The sequence below is a fragment of the Protopterus annectens genome, chromosome 9.part0, assembly GCF_019279795.1.
Source record: "Protopterus annectens isolate FY-2018-M chromosome 9.part0, PAN1.0, whole genome shotgun sequence".
NCBI classification, from domain to species: domain Eukaryota; kingdom Metazoa; phylum Chordata; order Ceratodontiformes; family Protopteridae; genus Protopterus; species Protopterus annectens.
The window spans coordinates 836,880,103-836,907,481 of NC_056743.1; the positions used below are offsets into that span (position 1 = coordinate 836,880,103).

At 37.9% G+C, this 27,379-nt stretch overlaps 1 protein-coding gene across 2 annotated transcripts in view; it reads right to left on the minus strand.

Moving 5' to 3' along the window:
* The window catches only part of SYNGAP1 (synaptic Ras GTPase activating protein 1), a 2,730,366-nt gene that overhangs the window by 579,111 nt on the left and 2,123,876 nt on the right, over positions 1–27,379 (minus strand). Inside the window, exon 15 of one of the 2 annotated variants that reach the window (XM_044083521.1) lies at positions 4,667–4,878. In XM_044083521.1, coding sequence (XP_043939456.1) covers positions 4,667–4,878 — 212 coding nt within the window. Of the gene's footprint in view, positions 1–4,174; positions 4,879–27,379 lie in introns of those variants that run through there. The other variant, XM_044083520.1, reaches the window with a different exon arrangement.

The following is a 27,379-nucleotide window of genomic DNA, read 5'->3' on the forward strand; positions in this document are numbered from 1 at the left end:
GTCCCCTTCTGCTATATTTATCTTTCCATATAAATTCTAGGCAATTAATAATGCACACAGCAGTATTATAAACTCATATTATATCACCCATCACTTCTTTCTTCTTAATATAATGTATACATTTTTGAAGCCTCTTCTCTTGTATACTGTTATCTGTTACCTTTATAAACTTATTCAATCTTTTCTAACCTTGTCTTCTGTTCTAACTACTTTATGTCTCTCTAAATTACCTTTAGAAATGTAAAAAAAAAAATCTCTGTATTTGTATACACAGTCTTTTTTATACAAGAAAAGTACAACTTCACTTTGTCAGTCAAAATGCCTAAAATATATACTTGGGGGTTACTATGAGCCTTTAAGTAGCTTGGAATTTATCCACTATTTTTTTTTCTTTAAGAGGGCATAAAGTCCTTTTAAATCTAGATATACTCAAATTACTGAGCTGAAGAATAAAGACAAAAGGATTCTAATCTGACAAGTTTCATGATTCAATAAAAAGAGACAGTGTAGTTTATTGTATAAGAAATGATGAAACAAGGGACATGCTTTTAAGAGAAACAGAATGACATGGCATTACATGTACAGTACCATTAGAAAATTACAGCATGAAATTAGCAACTGGATACATTTATGCCTGTGTTTTAGACTACATCAATTGTTTGCTTGCCTTTTCAAGTGTTCAGCAATATATTATTTTATTTATAATTGCTTACTGGCGTAGGATTTTGATCAAAACTGACCCTTTTCAGACACAGTTCGGGTGACTAAATCAAAATAAAAAGTATAACAACTAAAAGAACAAAAAAAAGTGAAGTTACAGCAAAGTACAGAGTAGTATAACGTCACTAAATGCTTGTATATTAAATAATTCATGACTGAATTAAGAAAATATTAAAACTGTATAGGAAAAGACAACATTCATACAAATTTTGATTGGTATTTGCAACATGTAAATTTTACGTAAGAAGTCAAATAATGTAGAGTAGGGCACATTGAAAGAAATAGTTAAAGTAGTGGTTAGTTCCCTAGGTGACGTGACCTTTTGTAGACAAGAGTGCTAGGTTTTCTGGAGAAGGTAGTTTTGTAATTGCTGCCTGAAGTTTGATTAGGAAGCGATTTTTTTCTTTCTTTTTTTTTTTTTTTTAATATGGGTAGGTATTAGCGGACCGGAGTTTCTGCTGTGGCGACCCCTAGCAGGGAAAAGCCGAAAGACACAAACAACAATGGGTAGGTATAGATTGACAAAGAGAGTGTGAGAGTGTCCTAAGGTAAACAAGTAATGTTTGGTATTGTGAAGTTTGGTGAAGGTCGTGATGAGTGTGGGTGCTGGATTGCAAGCAGTTTTTTCAACAAGTTTGGCAGGTATTAGAGAGTAGGTTTCAAGATACAGAAGTTTAAAAAGTAGTGCTCCAAGAAGAAAGTTATCTCTTTCTTTTACTGAAAGCCACTCGGCTTTGGAGAAGGTGTTAGAGTGCTGTGCGTGAAGAGTGAACTTTGCAATAAAGAAGCAAATTTTGATGGTGGTGGTTTGTAGGGCATCCATGCTTTTTTTTGGGAGGCAGCTGATATGAGAAAGAGGCCATATTCCAACTGGACGAGGAGGACACCTTTACCTACCACTGTTCTAGCTGAGGTTGAAAGGCAGGGTGAGAAGAGAGAGTTAACTTTGCATATTTTTTTTTTTGATACTGAGTTGGAAGATGAGGGATTTATATTAATAACTGTATGTCATTTTGGATGGAGACTACAATACTGTGCTTGATTCCTGGAATAATAGCTCATGTACATGCACTGCTCAATTAGAGCAGACATGACATAATAAATTAATATTTGAATTTATATCCCTGGATACACAGCATGAGAGGTGTCATAACTGAACACAGTCTTTATATGTCATATTACAGTAGTAACCATACCTGTGTAGGAGGTGTCTTAATCAATGAAAGGTGATGAAATAATCTTAATATACAAAGAAGTGAAGTCTTGCCTTGAGCCAGAATATTACAGGTTAAGTAGAGACAACAGTAGAGAATTCTTACTATTAGACTCAACTCACATGGCAACATGTTTATATGTCCCCTAATCACTTCTTCCATTGCAAAATCTACTAGCCAGTGGCCATTTGAAATGCCATGACCTGCCAGAGGAACTGTCAAAAAGCAGAGACTGAATGGGCAAAAGATCTGACTTACATATTCTCTTTTCTCAGAAGTATGGTGATCTCAGAGTTGGTATATATAAGTTTGGTGGGTGTGAGGGGCTTGACCCCCCACAAGGGGGGGTGCACGGGGACTTGTCCCCCTGCAAAATGAAGTTTTAAGGAGAAGACTGATTTTCAAAATTCATTCTTCTCCTGCATTTTTGGTCTTTTTTTTTGGGGCTTGCCAGCACTCATCAATTCAACTGCTAACATTTCAATAGGGAGCCGTACTATCCCCCTCCCCCCAAATTAAAAGGTTTAAGAACAACGTTTATAAAATTAAAATTCTTATGGAGAGATGACAATAACCTCTCCATTCAATCATTTCAGTCTCTCACTTTCAAATATCTTTTATTGCACAGTTTCACAATTCCTTCTCAACATGTTTACTTTTCAGTATGAATGAGGTTTAAAGAACTATAGAAAAAGCTCTTAATATATGCAAAACTCCATTAGAATGAACTATTCTTATGAAGAGAAAACAGTTCTGTCTTGAATCATATTATTTAAGCTGCTTGGAATTTTGCCACTGGGAGGCTACCAGTTGGCTATTTTTTTTTCCTCTGTGCATGGCCTGCTGAGGAAAACTGCCTCATCGAACATCTAAGTGGGATACTCTGCAACCTATACTAGATACTCTGACAATTGCGCTGTTGGGGATACTTGTTAATTACTAGTACTATGGCCTAAAGTATCAGTACTGCTGTGAAACAGTCTGGAATGCACATTTGTCAGTTCCACATAGTAGATGCAGCAGGCACTTAAAACACTCGGGAGCGTGTGAATCCTGGTGCACGCAGCAAGAACTTCTAATAGTGGGCTGTGGTATTTTGCTGAAGGCAGTTATTCTGACATGACTATGACCACATGAACTCATTAACTGCTACCAGTAGACACTTTTTGATAGTTTAGGTAATGACTAAAATGTTACACTTTCTGCTGCTGCAAGCCACCTGTTTTTACAGCTATGTTATGTCAATCTGCCCTGTCATGTTCAACCACTTGGTGACAGAAAACAGATAATCATCAGAGAAGGTAGAAATGTAGAATTCAAGGTAGAGGTCAGTCCACAGAACAGTAAATGAGGCAGTTAATATACATAGGTACATTTAAAGGGCCATCATAATCTGTCTACATGGTCTGTGAACACTTTGGATTCTACACTTCCCTTCTCTGTATTCTCAGTCATGTGAGTTTCTTCTGCTCTTTTTTGCTGGTGCCCCCAATGGTAGCAATGACAAGCCTCTATTCTACACTACCTCAGAGATGGTTCCTTCCTTCCACTGTCCTGTCTGCCCCTTCTTTACCAAATGATACCGCTTTTGGTCAATGCCCTACATTCAGAAGACCCTTTCTGTTTTTCCATCAAAGAACATCAATTTAAACTTGTTGAAGGTACTCTTTACCAAAAATGATATTTATAGCCTACATTAACTCAACTCAGAAGCTTCATCTACTGATGTGCTCTCTGTATATCCAATTTCTATTATAACAGTATCCTTAAATAATGCACAAAGAACACTTCCATTCCACATGCTACCATTTCTGCTGTACTTTATTCCTTACATCTACCTGCATGGCCTAACAACTACACTCTACTAGCAGAAGAGATGCTAGTGCTCTTACAGAGAAGTAAAGTTTGATGAAAGCACCCTTCTCTCTCTATCGATGAAACATTTTAAATATCGCTCTAGCTCTGTCTCTCTGTCTTTCTCTCTCTCTTATGCTCTCATTCGTGCTACAACCATGACTAGCATATTCTAAATGCATTATTCGTAGTATTAGAGTAAACGTCTTGTAACTCTCAGTACATCTCATTTTATTCCATTTCTGAGTCACATTCAGATTTATATTTAATAACACATAATACCTTTTAATCTCTCCATTCAGTTACAGTTACACACCTGGAAAAGCACAGAATGCTTCCTCATTTGGCCATGAACCCCCCCCCCCCCCCATACAGTAACCCACACTTCAAAACAGGACATGTAATGTGGTCTTCAGATGTCAAAAAGAATATCAGGTGAGAAGAAAGTTGTTAGAGTTAGCGTAAGGGTTAACAAAAACTCTAACCCTTATCCTAACTCTAACCCCAAACTTCATGGAAAAACTAGATGCCTTGTGTGGCATACCACTTCTTTACTTACCCACAGTGAGGCAGTACCCTGATTCTGACAGTCCTCTGAAAGGTATTAAAATTATTAACAGGAAAGGAAGGGGTTAGCAATGTGTTTACTATTAGAGACTGAGCACCATTAGATCAAGGGCATCAGCAGTAACAGAGAGCTATATCCAGTCTGCCCTTCTGTAATAATTCTGTTATGCTGCCTATACACCTTACTTAGACACAGCTTGGCTATCTTTCCCCCTCTCATGGATACTTCTCTCTCATTTTTCTGCTGGCCATTGCTCTCATACTGCCCTTCTGTGCTCTTACACTAAACACATTATTAGCCCTTTCCGTACCTGTTAATAATACTCTTGATTTGACTGTCTTTCTCTTCTTGCTGCTGCCTGAGTCGCTTCTCGCTCTCATCAAGTCGTGCCTGGTACTGCAACAGGATCTTATTCGTCTGCTCCTCCTGTGACATCAGTCGCCTCTCATATTCTTCCAGTTTACGATTGGACATTACAAGACGTTCCTTCAGGGAATGAATCTCTTCTTCATACTCACGTACCTTAACAAAAGAAATACAAACAGCTTAGCAAAATGCAAAAGTACCAAAATAATGTGTTCAGAATATGCACTATATACAAATAATGTATTTTTACATTACTGATGCTATTAATTAACCTGATCCTATAAAAAACAATATTACAAAAGGGTTCTAAATGTAAAAGTCTTGCAGGAACAAATATCAGCCACGATTCATTAATGGACAGGATGCCACTTCTATGTACTCCTTACAATACAACAAATTTAAAGGACATATTGAAAGTTGCAAAAATAAGGTTCTGTTTCAAATGAGATTTCACTTCACTCCACTTAAGCAGCATCCCTATTAATAAGCAGCATATTAAGTGTGAAACAGGTGACATAAAAACTAATATTTTATGAGCAGCAGGCTATGTTACATAATGCTCTAAAGAGAACAAACTTTCTTTGTAACTACTACTAGCCTGCATATACTAAAAACATAGGAAACCTGAGGAAAAAGCACAAGAAAGGAGGAACCTGAGTACCCTGTTCAATCACAGCCTCACTTCCAGCTTTGTTCCTACTAAATGATGCACTGCTACAGTCATCCTACCCCACAAAGGGGGAGCGACTACAGACCCTGGGAACTACAGCCCCATTAGTCTGATGAGTCTGATATGTAAGGCTATGGAGTGCATCATCATGGACCTTATAAATAAGGATATAGGGAATCTCCAAACTCTGGACCCCACGCAGTTTGGGTTTGTGAAAGGTAGATCATGCCTGCTCAACCTGATAGACTTCTTTGAGTCTGTCACCAGAGCTGTGGATGAGGGCAAGGTAGTTCACACAGCCTACCTAGATCTTGCCAAGGCCTTCGACACCATCCCTCACTCAGGAATCATAGACAGACTCACTAAACTAGGCATAAACCCCTATGTCATAATATGGGTTGCTAACTGGCTCAATACAACCCACACTGTGAAAGTAACAGACTCCAAATCTGACCAGTTACAAGTGGTGTCCCACAAGGATCGGTCCTAGGTCCTCTCCTATTTGGCATCTACTTCTCTGAAGTTCAAGCCAACACAACGGGACTCTGGCTGACCAAGTTCACAGATGATTGCAAACTGGGAGCTATTATTGATTCTCCAGCTGATGTAGACATTCTACAAAAAGGCCTCGCTGACACCAATGACTGGTGCCAGAACCATGGCCTTAAGCTCAATGCCAAAAAGTGCATTGTCATTCCCTTTGGGAAAAATTCGGTGCCCATGAACTACCACATAGGCGGTAGTCCACTAAACACAGAAGAGTTGTGATAAGAGACCTGGAGACACACGTTAACAGCAACCTCTCCTTTGATAACCATACTGCCACTGTAGTCAGAAAGTCCTTCTATGTACCACATCTCATTACAAAAGGTTCTCCTCCAGGAAGAAAGCGGTCATAATCCCTCTCTACTCGTCCTTCATTAGACCTATTATAGAATACAACGCCTCATTTGGTATGTACTTCACTAGATACCTACAACAACAGGAAAGGCCACAAAAATACCTCACTAAGAGGATCTTAGGCCTTAGACACATGCCGTATACGGACAGACTCAAAAAACTCCAGCTATACTCTGTCTCTTATCTCCTACTTAGAGGCGATCTCTGTTTGACCTACAAAGCCATGTCTGACCCACAGCTGTTAGATATGCTGCACCTAAAGAAATCCCAATCCCTCCATGCCACATGCTCCAGAGGCCTAAACCTTATTACCACAATAAACAGAACATGCTGAAGGGACAGGTTCCTAACCCACAGACTTCCCATACTCTGGAACAAACTTCCCATTCACATCAAGCAGAGCACTTCACTGGACCTCTTTAAGAGACATATTGACGAGTGGATGGGCAATAGAAAGTTCACCCCGGGGATCACTTCAGTGGTCTTGCTTGACAGGGGCACTGGGAACTAACTTTGGGCAGCATGATGCCAGGGAATCTTCTTGGGCTAGACTTATATAGGCTCCAGGGCCATTAGCCTAGTACACACCTATGAACCTATAAGAGCCTGAGAATGCTTGAAGGAACATATTAGGCAAGGGAACTTTCTGGCTGGTTGTGTAACTTAAGTAAGACTTTCCTGTCAGTGAATAATGCTTTTTTTCTGCTTTAACAGCATCAGAATGGTTATGTTTGACAGTAAATAAGGAACACAATAAAACACAAGGCAAGTTACTATATTACATAAACTATGTTAGCTGCCAGAAGGAGAAGCTGCAAGGTTCTTGAAGAACCTGGCCAAAATCACACAATAAAGACACTGAATTTCTCCTTCCTGGTTATAACATCTTACGTCTTGACAGGACACACAAAAAAGGTGGAGGCATTGCCATTATATTCTCTGACCTCCTATCCTTATCCCCCTGTCCAACCCTCCCCCCTTATTATTTCCTGCAGAACTAATCATTGCTAATTATAAGATCAACAATCACAAAACTATAACCGTTGCTTCTATTTATATACCAGTTGGTGACAACATACCTTTACTTGAACAGATTCCACACTGGATGGCTAACACAATTCCTAATGAAACTATCATACTAGGCGATGCTAATATAAACTGGCTTGATCTAAACTCTGACTCTTACTTTCTGCATAAACCTACAAGTTCCACATCCATCCTGTACTGGAATCTATTCTCCCATCCTAACCTCTATTATAACCCTGAATCCCAGCTAGATGATATCAGTGATCACTCTGCAATTCTTGTCTGGAGATTCTCCACTCACCTCACTAGAACACAAATTTTTAGAATGCCAAAAGTTAAATACCTTCAACCCTGACTCTTTCAATGACTATCTCTCGGCTATTAACTAGCCCGTCCTCTTTGACCTTTCTCTTGATAACGTTGTTGCACAATCTAAGTCCATCTTTTTAAACACTCTTAACTCTTTTGCCCCTCCCAAAACTATCAGAGTCAAATTTCACTGCTCACCCTGGCTCAACAAGACTAGCTGAATGCTTATCCTTAACAGAGATTCAACATGGAAACTGTGGTTAAAAAACAAATCTCTTATACACTACCAAAAATATAGGGAACTGCATAACCAGACCAAAAAAACATATAAACATAGATAAAAGACAGTTTTATCACACACCCCCTAACCACACAATCTAGAAATCCCCAAAAATTCTGGCACACTGTAAACCAAATTCTTCACCCTGGAAAACCTTCTACACCTAATCCCTGCCCTAACAAGTCTCCTCAAGAAACTGCTTCTATCTTTAATACTTACTTTATTGACACAATACGCAAACTTAGGCCTACTTCCTATCCCACTAATCCCTCACCTTCTAACATAAACCAAAAAAATAACTCTTCATTCTCTCTAAGTCCTATACCCACTGACTATATCAAAAAGCTTCTTCACAAACTTAAGCCATGCTCCCCTTCAATAGACAACTTACCTTCATAATTCCTAAAGATAGCTGCCAATTCTATTGCATACCCAGTATCCATTCTCATAAATTGATCTATTTGTGAATCTACTGTCCCAACTCTCTGGAAGAAATTTTACGCCATACCTATTCGCAAAGGTGGGAACTCTGTTGAACTCTCTAATGTCCGCCTTATTGCCATACATTCTCTCTCTCTAAAATTCTTGAGCACTGTGTCTATAAACAAATCCTATCTTATCTGATGTCAGAAAATCTTATCTTTCCTACTCAGCATGGCTTTCACCACTATCACAGTAACACCACTGCTCTTATTGCCTTTATTAACTCAATCTCTCTTGCCAGAGACAATAATAAGCGAGTGTACTGTATTTTCCTTGACCTCTCTAAAGCCTTTGATACTGTCTCCCATTCCATCCTCCTCTCTAAATTAACTCAACTTAACCTCTCCCCTACAACTATTTCCTGGTTTACTAGCTACCTTATTAACAGACAGCAATCAGTCAAATGGCTCTCTGCTTTATCGCCCTTTCTCTCTATAAATATGAGTGTTCCACAAGGGGCTCCATTCTTGGCCCCCTTCTTTTTAAGATATTTATTAAACAGTTTCACACATCTTGTCCTCAGTCTTCTCTCATTCAATATGCTGATGACTCCACTGTCATTACTTCTGCTGACAATCCCATTGATCTTCTTTCCTTTACCCAAACCTCCTTTAACCTCACTGAAACTTGACTTACTAATAATAATCTTATCCTTAACCCTAAAAAGACAAAACTTCTCCTATTTCTTCCTAAATCTTTTAGTCACTTTAAATCCTCTTTCACTAGCTCTTCCTTAAATAACACTATTATTTCTTCTGAATGTCAAACAAAGTTACTTGGTGTAATTACTGATGACCAACTAAAATTTGATTTCCATGTACAGAACTGTATAAAGAAAACTCATCAAAAGCTTGGCTTGCTGTATAGAAACCAAAGGTTCCTTACCCCTAACTCCAGAATATCACTTACTCAGGCTTTTCTTCTTCCTAACCTCTGTACTGCTCTCCATTTCTTACTAACTTACAGTCTTCTCTTCTATCAACACTTGAAACCACATATAACAAAGTTGCCAGATTTGCTACTAACTTGCCTCCAAAATCTCATCACTGTCTTGCACTCCAGAATCTTAAATAGTTTGAATTTTCTAACCAACTCTTATATTATCAACTTATTTTAATCCACTCTATCTTAAATAAACCATCCTTCTGCCCTAGCATATCCTCTCTTGTCTCCCTCTATAACCCATCACACCCTCTTAGAAGATCTGACCAACCTTTGCTTAGACATTTACAAACCTAAAACATCACTATGACAAAACCTTTATTCCTATCTTCCTTCTCTCTCGTGGAATAAGCTTCCCTTTACTCTAAGAAATATCTCCCATGCACAAGAATTCAAAACAGCTCTCACACATTACCTACACAGTTCTAGGAGATGTCTTTGTAACATCCCACTTAATTTTACTCCCCTTCCTCCTTCCTGCCCTTTCCTCCTTTCTTCCTTTTTTTTCTTTTCCCATACCCTTTCTTTTATCTCCTCCTCCTACTTTTCTTCACATCCTTTAACTATCTAACTTCCTGACCTTTTAAAATTTATCTCTACTTCTCACTCCTCTAATTTTATGCATTAATACTATTTTTATTCTTATCTACTCCTCTACCTTTCCCATTTATTTTTCCCTTTTTTATTTGCTCCAAAGCTTCCCTACACCTTGCTTCTGACCTAATATTCTTCTTAACCCTCCTCTAACTTGTCTTCCCACCTTCTACTACTTCTCTTCTTGTGAAATTTCATACTACCTAATAACCTTTGTAATACATACACTTTTTCAATCTGTATATAAAGTTGTTATTCTGTCCTCTGATCACTCTGCCTGTATAAATTGTTTTGTAAACATCTGTAGTTATCACTTCTGTACCACATTTGTTTTACTTGTTATACTTGTTTGTTTAATCTATTTTTTTTTAATTTTGTACAATTCTTCATTTTGGAGATTTTCTCCTCGGGTCTCCTCTGAAAAAGGGCTTTGGCTCCAATGGACTAACCTGGTTAACAAATGTCAAATAATTAAATAAATAATAAACAGAAACCTTTTATTACCTGCAAATAGACTGATAAGCCCTTTCATTCATGTAACCATAATGAACTTCTTCAGATAAAAATGAACACAAACAACAGGTTGTAAATAAGGCCCAAAGCAGTCATCTGATCAAAGGATGATGTCATTAAACCCTCCCATTCACACTTCTTAAAGTGCCAAAGTGCTATTTAATGTGCCATTCAAATTGTATAAACACAGTAACCTAAAAATGTGTAAAAATATTCATTCACTAAAACCTTAAAATGTGTCAAAAAATGAATGAACTTATTAAAAATAATACATAAAAAAGTACAAATTTTCATTAAGGTGTTAATGTATACACAAACCTGTATGAAAATGTTAATAATAGTACTTTATCTAGTTAAACCTTTATCCTTTAAAATACAGCTGATCGAGCAATAGTCATTCAAGCCCGGCCAGTTGCAAGCATTCAAAAATAATTGCCAAAATAATTATTTTTCCTTTAACACCAATATCCAGGTACCCTGTCTTATGCTGATATTAACCTTCTCTATAACCAAGTATTTGAAATGGTGGTTAGGGTACATGAGAATATGCTTTGCCAAGGCATTATTCAGATGTATTCTTTTTGTATCATACTCATGTTCATAAATCAGGTACCATAATCTAAATTCCACTTTGCCCATATAAAAACAAGGGCAGGACTGGCATATCCTACATATACAACTCATTTGGATTCACAATTGTATCTACTCTTTATCCGATACTCCTTACCACAGATGCTGAAAGAGTCAATATAGTAATATATTTGCAATATGGACAATGGCCGCATATATTCATAGCGGGGCTAAGGTTATTATTATGTGCATTGGTAGAATTATTGCTTGTTATATTCTCTAAGGTAGTTTTAAAGTTCAAGCCCCTGTGGTATACTATGGTGGGTCTTTCACCCACTTTGTTTTTAACTAGAATGTCACCATACATAATCACCCACTTTTTGTTCAAAATCAACTTAACTGTTTTAGAATTACTGCTTAAACATGTAATAAAACTAATAGTTGGGCTAAAGTTATATTGTGTTCCATCCAAACTGGAAAATTACGAGTGAGATGTAAGCCCTACAGATGAAGTACTTAAAATAGGTTTAAAATGTCCTGCTGTTCTTTTATTGCATACTTCTCTTACTAATTCCTGAAAGTTAATCTAAACAAAATTACTCATCCCGCAAGATGACAAAAAAAGCTGTGAGCAGTCTTGATTTTTCTCACGTGGACCAATCTGATTCTGCATATAATACAGTGAATAATGAATGCCTGTTGTAGTAGATTATATTTGGATTTTCTCTAAATCAGTGCCACTTCAATGCCTCATTGGTTTACCTGAACATGAGCAATTTGCTGCTGTTACTGTGTCTTACCTCTCATATTCCCCTGATTTTCAGGCATATTACAGATTGTAGTTCAAACATGTTCTCCACCCCATGACATTTTGAGAAACTAGTGAATTTCATTCAACAAATAATGATAATAATTACATTTATGTAATTTGTTTACACCATAAAATGTACACTAATTCAAGTCTTTCTAAGTCAATACTAGCAAATTAAAAAAAAAATTCCCCCATTTGGGGACCTTTGGCCCTTATTTTCTTTAGCTTTTTCCTTGATTTTTAAGAAAAAAAGCTATGCTACTGCCCAAGCATCAAATACAGTAGATCAACCAGCCGAAAGTGAAGTAGCTAAAGTATGACAGAGTCAATCACTCTATTAATGGTCTTTATAAGAAGTCACCCCCTTCCCCAATAACACAATGCAACCTTCACTGAAGATGGTAAAAGGAAATCCAGCACTTTTTTCTCTCTCCTAAATGTCACACTCAGAAAATATTACTGTAATGGGGGTCTTTAAGAAGCAGAAAGGAGATTGTGAGATGTAACAAATTGGACTACAGCCCACAGACAAACAAAAGGCAAAGGTGGCTCTCAGTGATCTCCTTCCTGCTCTAGCATATTAGTGTGCAGTACATAATTGTTCTACAGTTCCTTTGTGACCACTCAAGACTTTTCAAACTGGGGATAGTAGTTCACTCCGAATCAATGCAATATCCGTAGTTAAGGCCATCTAGTGCTCCATTTAACTATGAAACTTCTTGTTTTTTCCAAAGACATGCCTTGTTTAGACATACAATCAGCATGAAGCCTAAGGTAAACAGAATAGCTACAAGTTTAATTGTACATGGTACTCCTTAACCTTTACTGCTACCCTCCACACTCCAACCCTATTATGTGAGATGGGTTTGTCACTATGGAGGACAGCAGATCATCTTTGACTACAGCTGCTGTTTCTCCTTTGTAGATGAGCATGAGCTTTACAATGGTTCTTATATTGTGTAACTTGATGAAACAATTTGTTGTCTGCATGGCCAGAACCACTGCCTTCCAGAGCTCATGTAGCAACTTCTTCAAATCAATGAGCTCTAGAAAGCCTCATTTCAAAAAGAATAATGTTTTTATTGACAAATTGTAGCTTACTTTTGTTTTCTTAATTTAGTGAACTCTTAAAAATCACGCAGAATTAAACAACAGCTGAACTAACTATGAATTCCAATTTGTTGCAAAAATTAAATTTTGGCCTGATTTTGGTTGTTGTTGTTTGTCTTTCGGTTTTTCCCGGTTAGGGGTCGCCACAGCGGAACTCCGGTCTGCTAATGATTGGCAGTAGATTTTCACGAACGCCGAGGTGTCAGTTCGACGTTCAACCTTCAACGAAGACATGCCCATTTATGCATGTCTTTCGAACGCCCACCCAACCATGGGGAGGACATGCAGACTCCACACAGAAGGCACTCCCCGCACTCCAGCCGAGAACTGAACGGGAGAACCTCTTGCTGTGAGGCAACAATGCTACCGCTGCACCACCGCTGATACTTTGGCCTGATTTTGGTCTGCAGCTAAAAATGCCAATTCCTTGGTGTGATTTAATCCTTATATACAAAAAAATATGTCACATAAAAATGGAGAAATAAAACATTACATAAGAGGTGTACACATAATGGGCCACTCTAGTGGCATAGAGGGATAAAGCCCCAACTACAGCCCAGTCAACCTGGGTTCATTAGGGGCTCATTCTATCAAAAGAGCAGTGGGGGGAGGACATTTATTGATGATGCTCCTTTAAGGGAAGCACGGTCCAATGAGGGAAGTTGCCCTCTAAAAACTTCCAGAATAAAGGGATCCATCAAAACTTTCCTACTGGAGTGGAGGAAAAAACCTTCTTCCCCTCTCCAGTGGCATTCTGGTTCATTGAGCCTGTTCCTGAACCCAGTTTGCTGCAGCTTGGTGAGATACCTTGTCCCTGTACAACTGGACCAGCTAGTTTTCACACACGCTTTCTGATAAGAAAGCAAATGCAATTGTGTGTAACTTTGCTTACCTAATGGTCCTGGCTGTACCCGAGTTCCTCAGTATAGAATCATAGAACATACAAGGCAACTGGGTCATGTGGCACTTTACATATTTTTTTAAAGTAATCAAACTGTATTAACAAATTAAAATTAACAAATGTTATGCTTCACATATATTGGTACATTATCATATACCCTAAACAACATTACATGAATTATTCAATTCCTGCCCCCTTTTTTTAAAACAAGAAACATCTTTATTAAACCATCACTTACAACGTAAAAAATCATACATTTATATAAATGAAAACAAACCACACTGACAGAATCCTAGTTGCAAGCATTTTACATCACAAACCATACCGACCCACTCCCAGTTGCAAACATTATACATCACTTATAATCTACCCAATCATTTTCAGTCAAACACTGCATAGCTCACTTGAGTCATGCCTTCTTTTAACCCTCATTAGTCCCCTGCATGTATTGTTCCCCCAATTCTCATTTTTTTCCTATGTAGTTTTTCCCTACCTTTTTCTAAAAATTTAAATTCCAGTTGTTTTATCTCTGTGACTATATTCACTACTTCTAATATAGTTGGTTTAGATTTTGATTTGCATTTTCTAGTAATTGCTTTTTTGGCAGCCACCATAATTAGAGACAGCAAGGCCTTACCATGTCTAGGCAATTCTGATTCTGTATCACAGCTCAGAAAAATCACCTCCCTCATCATACCAATCTGCCCAATTAGCATCTCTGAAAGTGCATCCCACAGGGAATGCTTAAAGCCCGCCAACTCACTGCACTCCCAGAAAATATGTTCCCAATTACCTCTTTCTTCCCCGTCACACCTCCAACATTTGCTATCTACCTGACGAAAAATTGTCTGGAGTCTACTTGGAGTATAAAAATATCTATGTAAACATTTCAGAACAAAAATCCTAAATATTCTAGATTTTGTTGCATATTTGGTAGACATACATATAGCCTCCTATTATTTCTTTGTGAATTGCTTATCCAATCTCTCTTCCCAATCCTTTATAACCTCCTCTGATTGATTTCTATAGTTATCATGTAATATTTAAAATGCTCTACTTTTTCTAAAATTTTACTAAATTCCTCTTTTAATGGCAGCTTCTGTTCTAGATTCTACTAAAAACTCTACCAGTGCTGGTCTTTCATTTATGACCCCCTCCCCATTTCTTTCTCTTGCTTATACCCTGACATTAATCCTTGATAGGGAAGGGAGTCACTAACCTGCAGTCCAAATAAATTTTTGGCATCTTCCCATTCTATTAACTTTCCCTCTCTAGTTATTTGCTCCCAGAACCTTGGATCCTTTGCCAGTTTTCTCCAATAAATTCCAACCCCCTCTTACCTATTGTCTACATCCCTAATTGCAGTCCTCTTTATTGGCAGAATCTCCTTTCTGCATTCTCGTGTTGGCTTAGTTCTTAGAATACTTTCTGCCACTTTATGGATATAATATTCTGTATGACTACTGCTGTTCTCCTTAAAGGTCTGCATCCCAAATCCCAGTTTCTCTTTGTTTCTTGAGCTTTTCCCCTGTTTCAACATCTTTTTTTTCCACTTTGATTTATAGTTTTCTGCTTGTGCTATGCACGGGAGCCTTAACTGTGTAGCTCTGTCATACCCCTTCAAATTGGGTAATCCCAAACTGCCCTGTTCTACTGGAAGAATCAGCTTATTCCACTTGATTCCTGCCAGCTTTCCCTCCCAGATAAAGTCATTCAGGTCTTTATTAATTGCTATCCAGAACTTCTCCTCTGGTTGATAAAAATATACCTGACCTGTGTATAAGACTGAAGGGACTAAAACATTTTGACTGCTTGTACCTTACTATTCATATCCATATAACAAAATTTCCATTTTCTCAGTTTTTGTATTATCTTTTGGTTAGTCTCTTCCCCCATATCCTTAGCTGCCACACCAGAATAATCTTTAATCCATACTCCTAAATACTTCATTTGATAATGTCCCCATAAATAAGGATATTACTGAACCAATTTGTGTGTGAGTACATAATTAACCGCTATTATTTTCCTTTAGCTTCCATTCATTTTGTATCCTGAAAAGATTTGAAACTGTCACAAAATGTTCCACATCTTGTCAGTATCCACCCTTAGACTTTACCTCCTTGGACTTATAGATCAGTCATACCAGGAGTAAATTTGTGAGTACCTACTCAGTTGTCTTAACTTCTTTTTAAAGTAAGATGGTGTGTCACAATGCTTGATCTGGAGTGGAAGTTTGTTTCAGAGAAGGGATAGTTGTTATATGATAAATCAGTATATCCACCATGACTTGTTTGTGAAACAGATTCAGATCTCTGGTCCTAGTGTTCACTGGATGGTTTGATTTGTGAAGATGTAAGACGTCTTGGACTGCTGGATTATCAGTGGCCTAAAAAGCAAGGCACAGATAGCCTCTAAGGAGTCTACAGGATACTGAATACAGGGACAGAGCAACTGGCCTCTTCTAGTACCTCAGATCTTTTAGGTCCATGATCTTTTTTGTATGGAACATAGGGGTTCTCTCCAACTGCCTGATATGTGTAGGAAGATGCATCTCAATTGGGGTATTGTATTCTATAATGGGTCTGTTTAGTATAAAATACATGGGGTAAGCACATCTTTGGATCTAAATGAGATACCCTTTGTGATCATCTGAGACAAATAGAAGGATTTTCTCCCCGCTGTAGCAACATTATGATCAGAGGAGAGAGAATTATCTACCTTTGTTCCAAGGTCTCTCACATTTTCATTTTGAAGTGGGATGTTGTTTATACTATAAATTGGGTTGAGAAATTGTTTACCAAATGTGATAATATTGTACTTTTTAACATTTAGTTTTTTAATCTGTTGTCTGAGTACCAGCTATTTAAGTGTAAGTTCAAGCTGCAGCTTCCACATATCAGAAGAGGATTTTAGGATGACACCCAGTTTACAACCATCTGTAACCAGAGATCCCTGTTACTGACTTGGATATCAGAGATGTATACACACTGAATTCCAGTGGGCCTTACATAGATCCCTAATGGAGTCCATTGTTTACCCTCATGTTCGATGAAGAAGCGCCTACCACCATCAAATTCTGGGTTCTGTCCTTCAGCCAGTTTGCTATCCACCTAAATACAAAGGGATAAGTTTGGAGCAAATTTAGCTTGTTAATTATGTTAGCATGTGGTATAGTATCAAATGCATTGGCAAGCTCAAGATATGCTTGTATGGACAGCATAACTGCTGTCCACAGATTGTGTTACCCTCTCAAAGAAATTTACCATATTCATTAGGAAGGAAGCCAAACTACTGGGGGTCAGGTCTTATAAGATTTTAGTATCATAGTTTATCAGGTCAGATATGGCCTGTTTCATGGCCTTGTCAGGCTAACAAGTCTGTAATTTATGTGGTCTGTGATGGGGATGCTCTTGTGAAGTGCTATTACAACTGATGTGCACCATACCTCAGGGACAAAGCCAGTGGCTAAGATAAGTTTACTAGCAGTAGGAGCAGGTCCACAAGCTAATGTTCTGAAGGCAGCTGGTTATATTATCAGGTCCCATAGAGAATGTATTTTTTGTTCTAAAGTACTTTTAGCAAGCATTCTTTTGTGGTGATAGTGGGTTTTAGATCCTTTGGAATATGTGAGTTTTGTGTAGTTGTCTCGGATGAAATCTACACTGAATTTGTTAGCTAAAATATTTGCAATACCTACTGGATCCAAGTAGGTGTTTCCACTTTGAATAAGTCTGGAGCAACCTTAGGTACTGTTTCTTAACTGCCTGATGTCAGTAAGGAAGGCTTTGTAATTATCTTTGGCATCTGATGCTAGTCTAAGTTCATGGGATGCCTTTGTTTTCCTAATGGTAATTTACAGTACCTTTCATAATTTTTTGATGTTGATCTTGATTTGTGGGTCTTTCATTTTGTCGTATATTTAAAAAAAGCTTTTTCTTTCAGTGTACTGTTTATTTATGCATGTGGACCTCAAGGCTGGTTTGCTCTTGAACTCCCCATTTTGTTTAATTTTGAAAGAGACAGTCAGGTTAATACATTTATGTAGGTGACTGTAAAATTTGTTTGCATAACTACTAGCCATGACAACATTTTCTTGGTGCAGAGTTACACCTGAACTTTGAGACTTCATCATAGAAATGAAGAATGTTAGTACACTTGAAGTCTTTGAATACTGTGACATTTAATCTGATGGTCTGGGGATTCTGATGGAGAAGGTTACCAGTTTCTGGTCAGGTTTAACTGGGGATGGATATACTAGTGGAGCAGTGCATATGGATACTATATTTGTAAGGACCAGATTAGGAACATTTTATCCTCTACTCGGTTCTTTGACTGTTTGTTCCAGGGAGTTCTTATTTATACTATCAAGGAATTTTTGGGGATGACCTACATTTGAGGTATAGGTATTCCAGTTTATCAATGGGTAGTTAAAGTTTCCCTGGATGATAGATTTCTTGTGTATTTGAAGTTCATCCAATATATACTTACGAATCAAATGTAGTTTTCTGGGGCATCAAGGAGATCCTGCAACATGTTATGATCTGACTGTACCTCAGAAAGTTCAGTTTGTGGGTCTGTAGGTATCTACCTCAAGGTAATATGGTCTTTAACAAATATGGATAATCCACAACAGTTCCTGTCAGGTCTAAAAGCATGAGAAATGCAAAACCCTGGTACAGAATGAGTATTTTCTGTAATTTTAATCCATGTTTCAGTATTTATACATATGAAAATGTGCTCCAAATACAGGAGGGCCTCAAAGTCAGTCAGTTTGTTATTTAGACTCCTAGCACTGAGCAGTGCTAAGTCGATATTATACAGTTCTTGATTTGTTTTGTTTATTTTTAGTTTGTGAGATCCATTAGATGGACTCTGCCTAAAAAATGCACTACTGTAACAGCAAGGGCTTTAACCAATATGCAGAAGCCTTGGAATGAGAGGTGCTTAGTGAAGCAAGTAAGACTGTTTAGCAATTCATTCCAAGCTGACATATACTGTATTCCCCACAGAGGACACCATTTATTCAGCCAGTTATTGAAACAAATCCTATTTTGTTTCTATCTTGGTATTATTCTTGAAGAAGGAAGGATTTCACTCAATATAAGTCTTTCTTATAACTGTGACATACATGGAGAGCTTGGAAATATCTCTCTGCATACCCCTCAAGGTTTTGCATGCCAGGTCATTTATACTCACATAGACAACTACTATGTCATACTCATACTTGTTCTGCTTGATAGTTCTGAGCAGCCTTGCAATGCCAGAGATCGTGGCACCTGAAAGACAACTCACTGTTATCCTATTTTGGTCCAGCCTTGTGAGAGTAGAGTCTGTGTAACTGACTACTGAGTCAGTAGTACGTTTCATTAGTACAGGGTCTATGTACTGGACTTGGGAGACCTTTCTTCTGATAACTCTCAGCTACTGATGTGGTAGTATGTGTTGTGATGTTTGAGTCCTCCTTGTCCTAGTCTTGTTTGACCTTGGAGATTTAGGCAATGACTTTTTTTTACAAAGGCAGCATATGATCATTTTCATTGTATTTGTATAGCCAGCTGTGAAGATACAGTATGTGGTGCTCACAGACTGTGTTAATATGTGAGAATAATATAGTTCATCTTCACTGAGCAACAAATAATTGTTACCTTGCATGAATAGTCCAAGTGCAATGAGGTGGGCAACTGAGGGATGACAAGATGGTTGATCTTCCATTTAATCCACGAGTATAGAAATATGGCATATAAGACATATTTGTAGAGTATTTAACTTGAATAAATTCTCAAGAGTGCAATATAATAAATATTACTACAATAAAATGTCAGCAGTATAAAAAATAAATATCGATACGCTTCTAACTAAGCTAGAAATAGCTACAGCAATTTAACTTGGTCTTGAATCAAGGGGTAGTACCTTAGCAAAGCAATCTACTGGTTACGGTTCTAACAAGTCTTGCTAAGACTAAAACTTCAGTTGAAGTGCCTACATCTATTGAGAACAAATTTATCTGGTACTGCATGAAGCACAGCTCAGCACAATACAGCTGAGCTAAGAAATCAAATAAACCAAAGAAAAAACATCTTTTGGCATCTAGTTATTTGATTTGTAGGGCTATTCATATGCTTATGTTTCCTGTACACCCTTTTTAGTACTGCAGAATTTGTTCATCACACAAATGATGGCAGAGCAATTGTTCATGCCTATTTTGCAATCTCTGTTTGTGAAACAGTCTGGTAGTGCAGTTACTACTCTGCTTTCATTTTTTTCTGGTACACCTTATAGATAATTAAGAAACATCGACAATTCTTCATTAAATGATATGTGTTATTGTAACTGAGTTGCTCCCTCTGTGTATGCTCATACTGACTAGCTACTGCCTATCACCATTCAAGCCTGCTTCTCTCGTCTTCCCCATCACCAGCCCCAGCTTCATTTATACTTAACTAACATCTCACTCCTCAACACTTAACACTGAAAGAACTACTTCATTTTGATTTAATGACAAAAAAATGTTCAAAACCTTATTACCTATCTTTAATGAAATTCCATACCTATTTTCATAACATGCATTGCCATCCCTATATATTTCACAACATACTTCACTATACTTCTTTAGTAGCTTACAAAACTAAATAAGAAAAATATGGTAATTTTCTACACATATGGTACTACCTCTTTTCTTTTCCATAATGCATTCACTGTGCTTCCCTGGCCACAGACACTAGGGCTTACACTGCTGTTCATCCATATTCATTCCTTTGATTTTGCCTTTATTACCAGAAATGCTTAAGATTCCAATCCCTTTAATTATAATACTTCACTCCATACCTCTCAACTGTCCAGATTTTTATCTCATATTTTTGGTCTGTTCCTCAAAAAATTGTGTTTTTTCGGATAAATTACTGAGGACTGAAGTCACTAAATAATTACAGGCGTTTGAGTTTCAGACTTCATATCTTTTAGAAAATGCATGCTAACACAAAACCTGTTATTCTAGCAACTTTCAAAATTTGTAACAACAATATTTAAAATCTGTCCCTATCTTTGGGCCTATGTCTTCCCATGGTTTTTGGCCTTGTCCAGATTTTTTGTTGTAAGAGGTTGAAATGTATGGTTTACTCTCTTTCTTATAACACATTACAGCAGCTAACAAATATTATTTTAGTTTTTTAAACATTTTAATGCATTACAATAGGCAGCAGCATTTACTTTAGCATTATCAGTGAAATATATTACAGCTACTGCTGGTAACAAATTATACAAACTACAAAATGTAGCAATATTTATTTTAGCTTTTTTATAACATTCTTAAATGCATTTTAATATATAGCAATAGTGACTATACATCATATCCCTAATTAAGAAAAATACTGACAAATTAAGGATAAACTGCTACCATACTGTACATCATGATAACTTCCTCAGAATGAACAAATTATTAATCATATGCTCACTAACAATTTACATCTCTCATGTCCTTAAATGGTCTTTCCTCCTTAACATTATCTGAGATGTCTTATATGTACCTAACAAATATATAAGATTTATTCCCTGCCCTCTGCACAGTATGACTATTGAATCTTTACTATATATGACTGTTTTACTTTTAGCAACTGTCTGACACCTACACTTTTCATATACTAATTCTGAAAAACTTGACGTTTCATTTTTGCTTGGTTGTCTTCCTACCATTTTCTTCCCCTTCCTCTACCATTCCACAATATCTCAGCAGACAGGTGGTAGTTGAGCTTTACCCTTCAACAGCATTATTTGTCCTACCCTATACAACTGTATTGCTGGTGTCTCTTTCTACTGTCTATTCTAACCTTAAATTGCAAGGCGCACTCACACTTAATCCATCATATTCTATATTTCTCTCCAATGATATAGCCTTAAATAAGAAATCATCTTGTCTTTTTTACTGCTGCCTGAAAAGGTGCATAAGGAAACCTCACTACACTTTACAGGCTATGGTAACAGTTAAGGATAGTTCTTACTCTCTGTTTTTTTGCCACTATTGCCTGATTTGGGAAATAAGGCACACCACTATGTCCTGTGGGCTTTAGAGAGTGTTAAGGGGTTTACTTGGTATCCATTTTTCCAATAATGATTGACATGGTGCACAACACCCCCCAATGCACTTAATCTTAGTAAAGAGTTAATGCATTCCACTCAATGTTATTCTTCTTATTGAGTTTTTTGGTGATAAATTCGGTATTTTACTTCACACTAAATCTTAGAAAAGAGCTAAAATATACCGCTCTATTCTATACCTTTTCATTTTCCTTTGTCATGGATGGAATGGTAACACAAACCCACATTAACATATATCTCTACATGCATGCGGACCAGGAGACCATTAAAGAGCCTAACCAAAAATCCCAATTGTCCCAAAGCATTGTCTGGTTAAGTAACTTTGACTCAAAGTCACACAATAGGCACAGAATGATTCAATCCCTATACCCTTCGTACAAGAAGCATATCATTAGCAAGTCATGATCTTTAGTCTTCTGACTAACTGACAGGCAGTTACACATTTTGATGCTAGACTGGGTAAAGAGCAGGTAGTAACACTCTAATACTTAACAAGTCTAAATTAGATGTCAAAACTATTGTCTAAGCTGGGGACTTCCAAGATGGCTGCACATTCATGAACACCTTGATTTCAGCTCTTCCAGAAACTGAGAAATAAGACCAGTAACTCTGCTAGTTTTAGTAAATTAAGTTACTGGCTAGTAAGTATGCTTCCTGGATGCAAGCAAAGAAGACAGTTAGACAGCCTGATAGAAAATCAACTATAAGAGGTGAAGAGAAAACATTGACTGGGAAGAATCCTGCGGCTGTTCAGCAAAAAGCAGTTCAAGCTACAGTTTTGGTACAAGACATGGCTTCCAGTAATCTGGAGGAAAAAATAAATCAAATGTGCTCAGAGCTGATTAAAATAAATGAAACATGGAAAGACTATATCAACTCATATAATAAAAGGCTGAAAATGTGGAATAAGATTTAAACTACTATTCAGATGAACTGATAAAACTGCAAAAATCAGAGGTTGAAATGAAAAGGCTGGCTGAGTATGAGACTGCTCAAGAAGAGTCATTTCAAAACACAGTGCACTTAAATTTAAGAAAGCACAAATAAGCAACTGGACATGTATTCCACGGCAGGATTTGTTACCTGAAAGAGCACATCATGTCTACGCTCCAAACCTGGCCATAAGAAAGCAGCCATGTCCTGTATTAGTAAAGATGCAATCATACCAGCAGAAAGAGATTATCCTAATAAAACCGCGGCAGAAAGGCAAAGTATTACAAATTGGAGACAGTAGAGTGTTTGTGGAAAATGATTATTCACTGAACACCAGGTAGAAGTGATGTAAATTAATGCCAGTAATCACAGAATACCAATAGACATACATGTGTGAGTGTCAAGCTGCTGTGTCCTGCTGTCTTCAGAATATATTTTCCTGGGGGATCAGTGTTGTTTTTTTTAATGTAAAACCAGCTATGGAGGGAAAAACTGTTTTTCCAACAAACTTTGAGCCATCAAACAGAAAGGGACTCTGCTTCTCATTCTTCTGATAATAAAGCTCAGAGATACTTTCCAGTGAAACATTTTCTAATGTTCTAAAGGAAAAATACTTGAGAGACAGGAAAAAAGCACAGGAGTTGATTAGAAGAATCTGGAGTACCTTGGACTTGAAAGGAAGTCCAGGGTTGGAAGATGGACATGAACAGGAAAAAGACAAGCAACACTGAAATTAGTGAATAAATGTGAGATTATAAAGCAGCAATCACATTTGTGAAATATGGCTTTACAAGAAAAAAATGGAAAGCTTGGACTTTTGTTGACTTTTTTTTAACTTGTGGGGGACTGAAAAGCATACACCCCACTTCATCATTAATGTTTAGAAGGATACTAAAAGGAAAGAAAAAAGTAACTGTTAGTAAAACAATTTTTGTTCTTAAGAGTATTTGTACAAAACATTCCATGATATAAACTGCTTGTTGTACAGTAAAGCATTTCAGTTATTGCTGTATGTGATACAAGTACTAAAGTAAACAAGTCCCTTTTTTGTTTCAGAAATATAAGCATTACAGTGTAAAAAGTGAAGAAAGCTGGAGAAAACCATGCTTCCATTAATATGCTGTAATCTTGGGTTGTTGATGTGGGGGATGGATTGTAAAAATGCACAGGTTACAACATATGTAGACTTGATATGATTTGTCTTACTTTTGCATAGATGAACATCTGGATTAAGGCCCTTGGCTTAATCTAATAACAAGTTTTTTTTTTGTGTAAGTAAGTAAATAAAAGAACACTGGATGTAATGAAAAATTTCCCATTAGCAAACAAATGTGAGCTGAAAAGACTGCAGCTGAGGGCAGCTTTACATTTTTTTCTTATGTTTCCATGTAAAAAAAGCTGACTACAGGACCAAAAAATAAAAGCCACAATACTTTCTTTAAGGCTAAAAGTTAATGTTTTCTGAAAGCAAAAACATCTTTTCACATCTGTGAGAGAAATAAATATAAGACAAAAACAGACAGTATTTAGTGTAAGTAGGAGCACAGAGTGTAATGTACCTTAGCATGGATAACCTTAAATTTAGGTTAAGTAATGCCTGTGGGTGCAGCTTGGGACAACTGTTCCTATCTGGAGGGTTAAATTTCATTATTTGAAGATGTACATATTTTTGTGTGTTTGTTTTGTATTAATAGCTATGGGGGTGTTCTGGGAGTGTGTTTGTTTGAGGGTTTTCATTAAAACAAAAACTCTTCAAATATGACATAGGTTCAAATGGAGACGACAAGAAAAAGTGTATAACAGATCAGCCTGCCAAACATTTGGTGTTTGCATGTAAGACAACTGTAAATAGTTTCTGTAGCTTACCTTGAACTAGCCTGAACTGTTTTTTAACTGATTGCTGCATTATTTTAAAATCTGCACTTAAAGTTACATTTTAGTCGAATTTGATCGAAAGTTTGCTTGTTTGTTTGTTTAATTTAACTGTGGAGGCTGCCCACTAAAGTGTGCTAGCCTGTGTAACAAATTTATCACTGTTTCTGCATTTTCTGTGTGTTTCTACCAAAAAAACAAAAAAAACAAAAAAATAATCCTTGTTTTCCCGCCTTCCTCGACTAGTTTAGACCAGTTTACAGGCATTGCTGTATTCTGGGCTGTGGTGCAGTTCCTGTGTTGTCCATTACCTTACTTGGATAGAAGGAAGTTTCTTTGCTCACCAGTGGGAGTGGGGAGCCTTGAGCAGCCTACCTGTCCTTGGGGGAAGTGACCTCAGCACAAGAAGCTGTAGTAATTGGTTGTTTGGGACCATTTCTAGCTCTTTTTTAGTTAACTGTTTAAAATCCGCGTTTGCACGGCTTTGCGCGGTTGTGCGCATAGCGCAGTGCCGGTTAAACAAGGTTAAACTTTTTCTGGCTCCGCCAAGTCTGCTCTTCAAATTTTCCCTTAAGGAAGCTCTACTCTTAGTATAACCAGACTACTCACTGTATTATAAGCCTAGCACTTGTTCTCAATACTTCTCTACTAAGTAAGCACTCTTGTACTAAGTAAAGCACTACATCTACTTACCACCCCTGTGAATATCCACTTCCCTTAAAGGTATACCACTCCCTTATACTGTTCTAGCATGTTGAGTGGTAGATTACTGGTGTCGTCTCCAGTTCAGCTGGTCAACCTGGGTATCTTGAGACAGTGCTATAATTGTCTCATGTACACAGACAACCCTCTCCTCCTCCCAACAAACACAAATACATGTGAGAGATGCAACTATATAGCCAAACTGGAGGCTGAACTCTCTCAACTCAGGGCTGGCATGACCAGACAGGAGGAGATGGCAACCACACACACAACAATCCCAGTCCCACACAGACCTACCACAACTGCAAACCAAACACATAAAAACACAAAGACATACTCGGAGGCTCTAATAAAAAACTTACCAAAACAGCAGAGGCTCCCAAAGCAGACATCCAAAAATCCACCACCTCAAAACAAAACACATGCAACACATACTTCAATAAATCAGTGTGTCGACCAATTGCAGCCCTTAAGGCCAAACACCTTGCCTGATACACTAGTAATAGGTGACTCTATAGTCAGACACACTGATGTCCCACTGACCAGGCTGAACAAGGAGAAGGTGACTGTGAGCTGTCTATCGGGAGCTAGGATCCGCCACATAACACACGCACTCAGGTCACTCCAAAGCAAGTACAAATACGACTCCGTCATTGTCCATGCTGGTGTGAATGACCTGAGATGTACCTCCCTGGACTACATGAAAAGAGACATAGAGGAGCTCTCCGATTATGTAGCCCAGGCTGGTATGACCCTGACCCTGAGCAGCATCTTGCCCTCACCAAGAATGATACCACAATACAAAGATAAGATGATCAGCTTTAACAATTGGCTCAAGTACTGGTGTCATTCTAAGGGGATCCAATGTCTGTCTGCCTGGGATGATATGTTGGACAAGCCACGCTGCTTCAAGGGATGGCTTACACCTGTCACCACTGGGCTTCCGGATATTGGCTAAGGCTCTTGCCACCCCATAGTGCCTTTTTAGGCAAGGCTCAAAAGACAAACCCACCTCCTTAGAAAACAAAAATGGAAAAAACTAAGGGTAATGCTGCTCAATGCCAGAAGTCTAAATCTCAAGATGCAGGCACTTGATGCACTCCTCAGCATGGAGAACATCGATGTCTGTGCAGTAACTGAAACCTGGTTCAAGGCTCCTGAGAGCACCCCAGCGCTACCAGGCTATACCTCGTATCATGCTTTTCGGCCCCAAAACCCGGGCTGAACCACAAAGGGAGGGAGTGTCCATATTCATAAAGGACACCCACACCTCCAGGTTAGTAGCAACACATGAAGCATCAGAGACCATACAGGTGCAACTAACCATAGGCAAAACTGCTATACAACTGGTAGCATGTTACAGACCACCCTCCCAATCTCAAGAACCCCACTCAGCCTTCCTGAAGACATTGGAGGATATGAATGTATCACAAAATACCATCATATCGGGAGACTTCAACTACCCAAACATAGATTGGGTACATTATTCTAGCCCTAATACCCTAGCCCAAAGGTTCCTGGAATTCATAAATTCAAATGCACTGGAACAACTAGTCACCTCTCCCACTAGGGGAGATAATATACTAGACCTGATCATCACAAACATGAGGACAAAATGCTCCAGACCGGAAGTATACCCCTCACTAGTGAGATCTGACCACAAACTAATCACCCTGGATATACATATCCCACCTCCACCCCAGCACAAAAGACCACAGTGAAAAACTTCTCAAAAGCAGACTTCACTCTTCTTAAGACTGAGATGGTATCCTTTAAGCCCACTGTGCCAGTGGATACCACATCCCACAATGCCGAATCCTTCACAAATGCTTTCTATGGACATCTCCAAGAATGCATGGATCATGCAATCCCAAACAAATCCAAGTCCCTCTCCACCAAATGTAAGCATCCTGTCTGGTGGACCTCAGCCATAAACAAATTGTATAACCA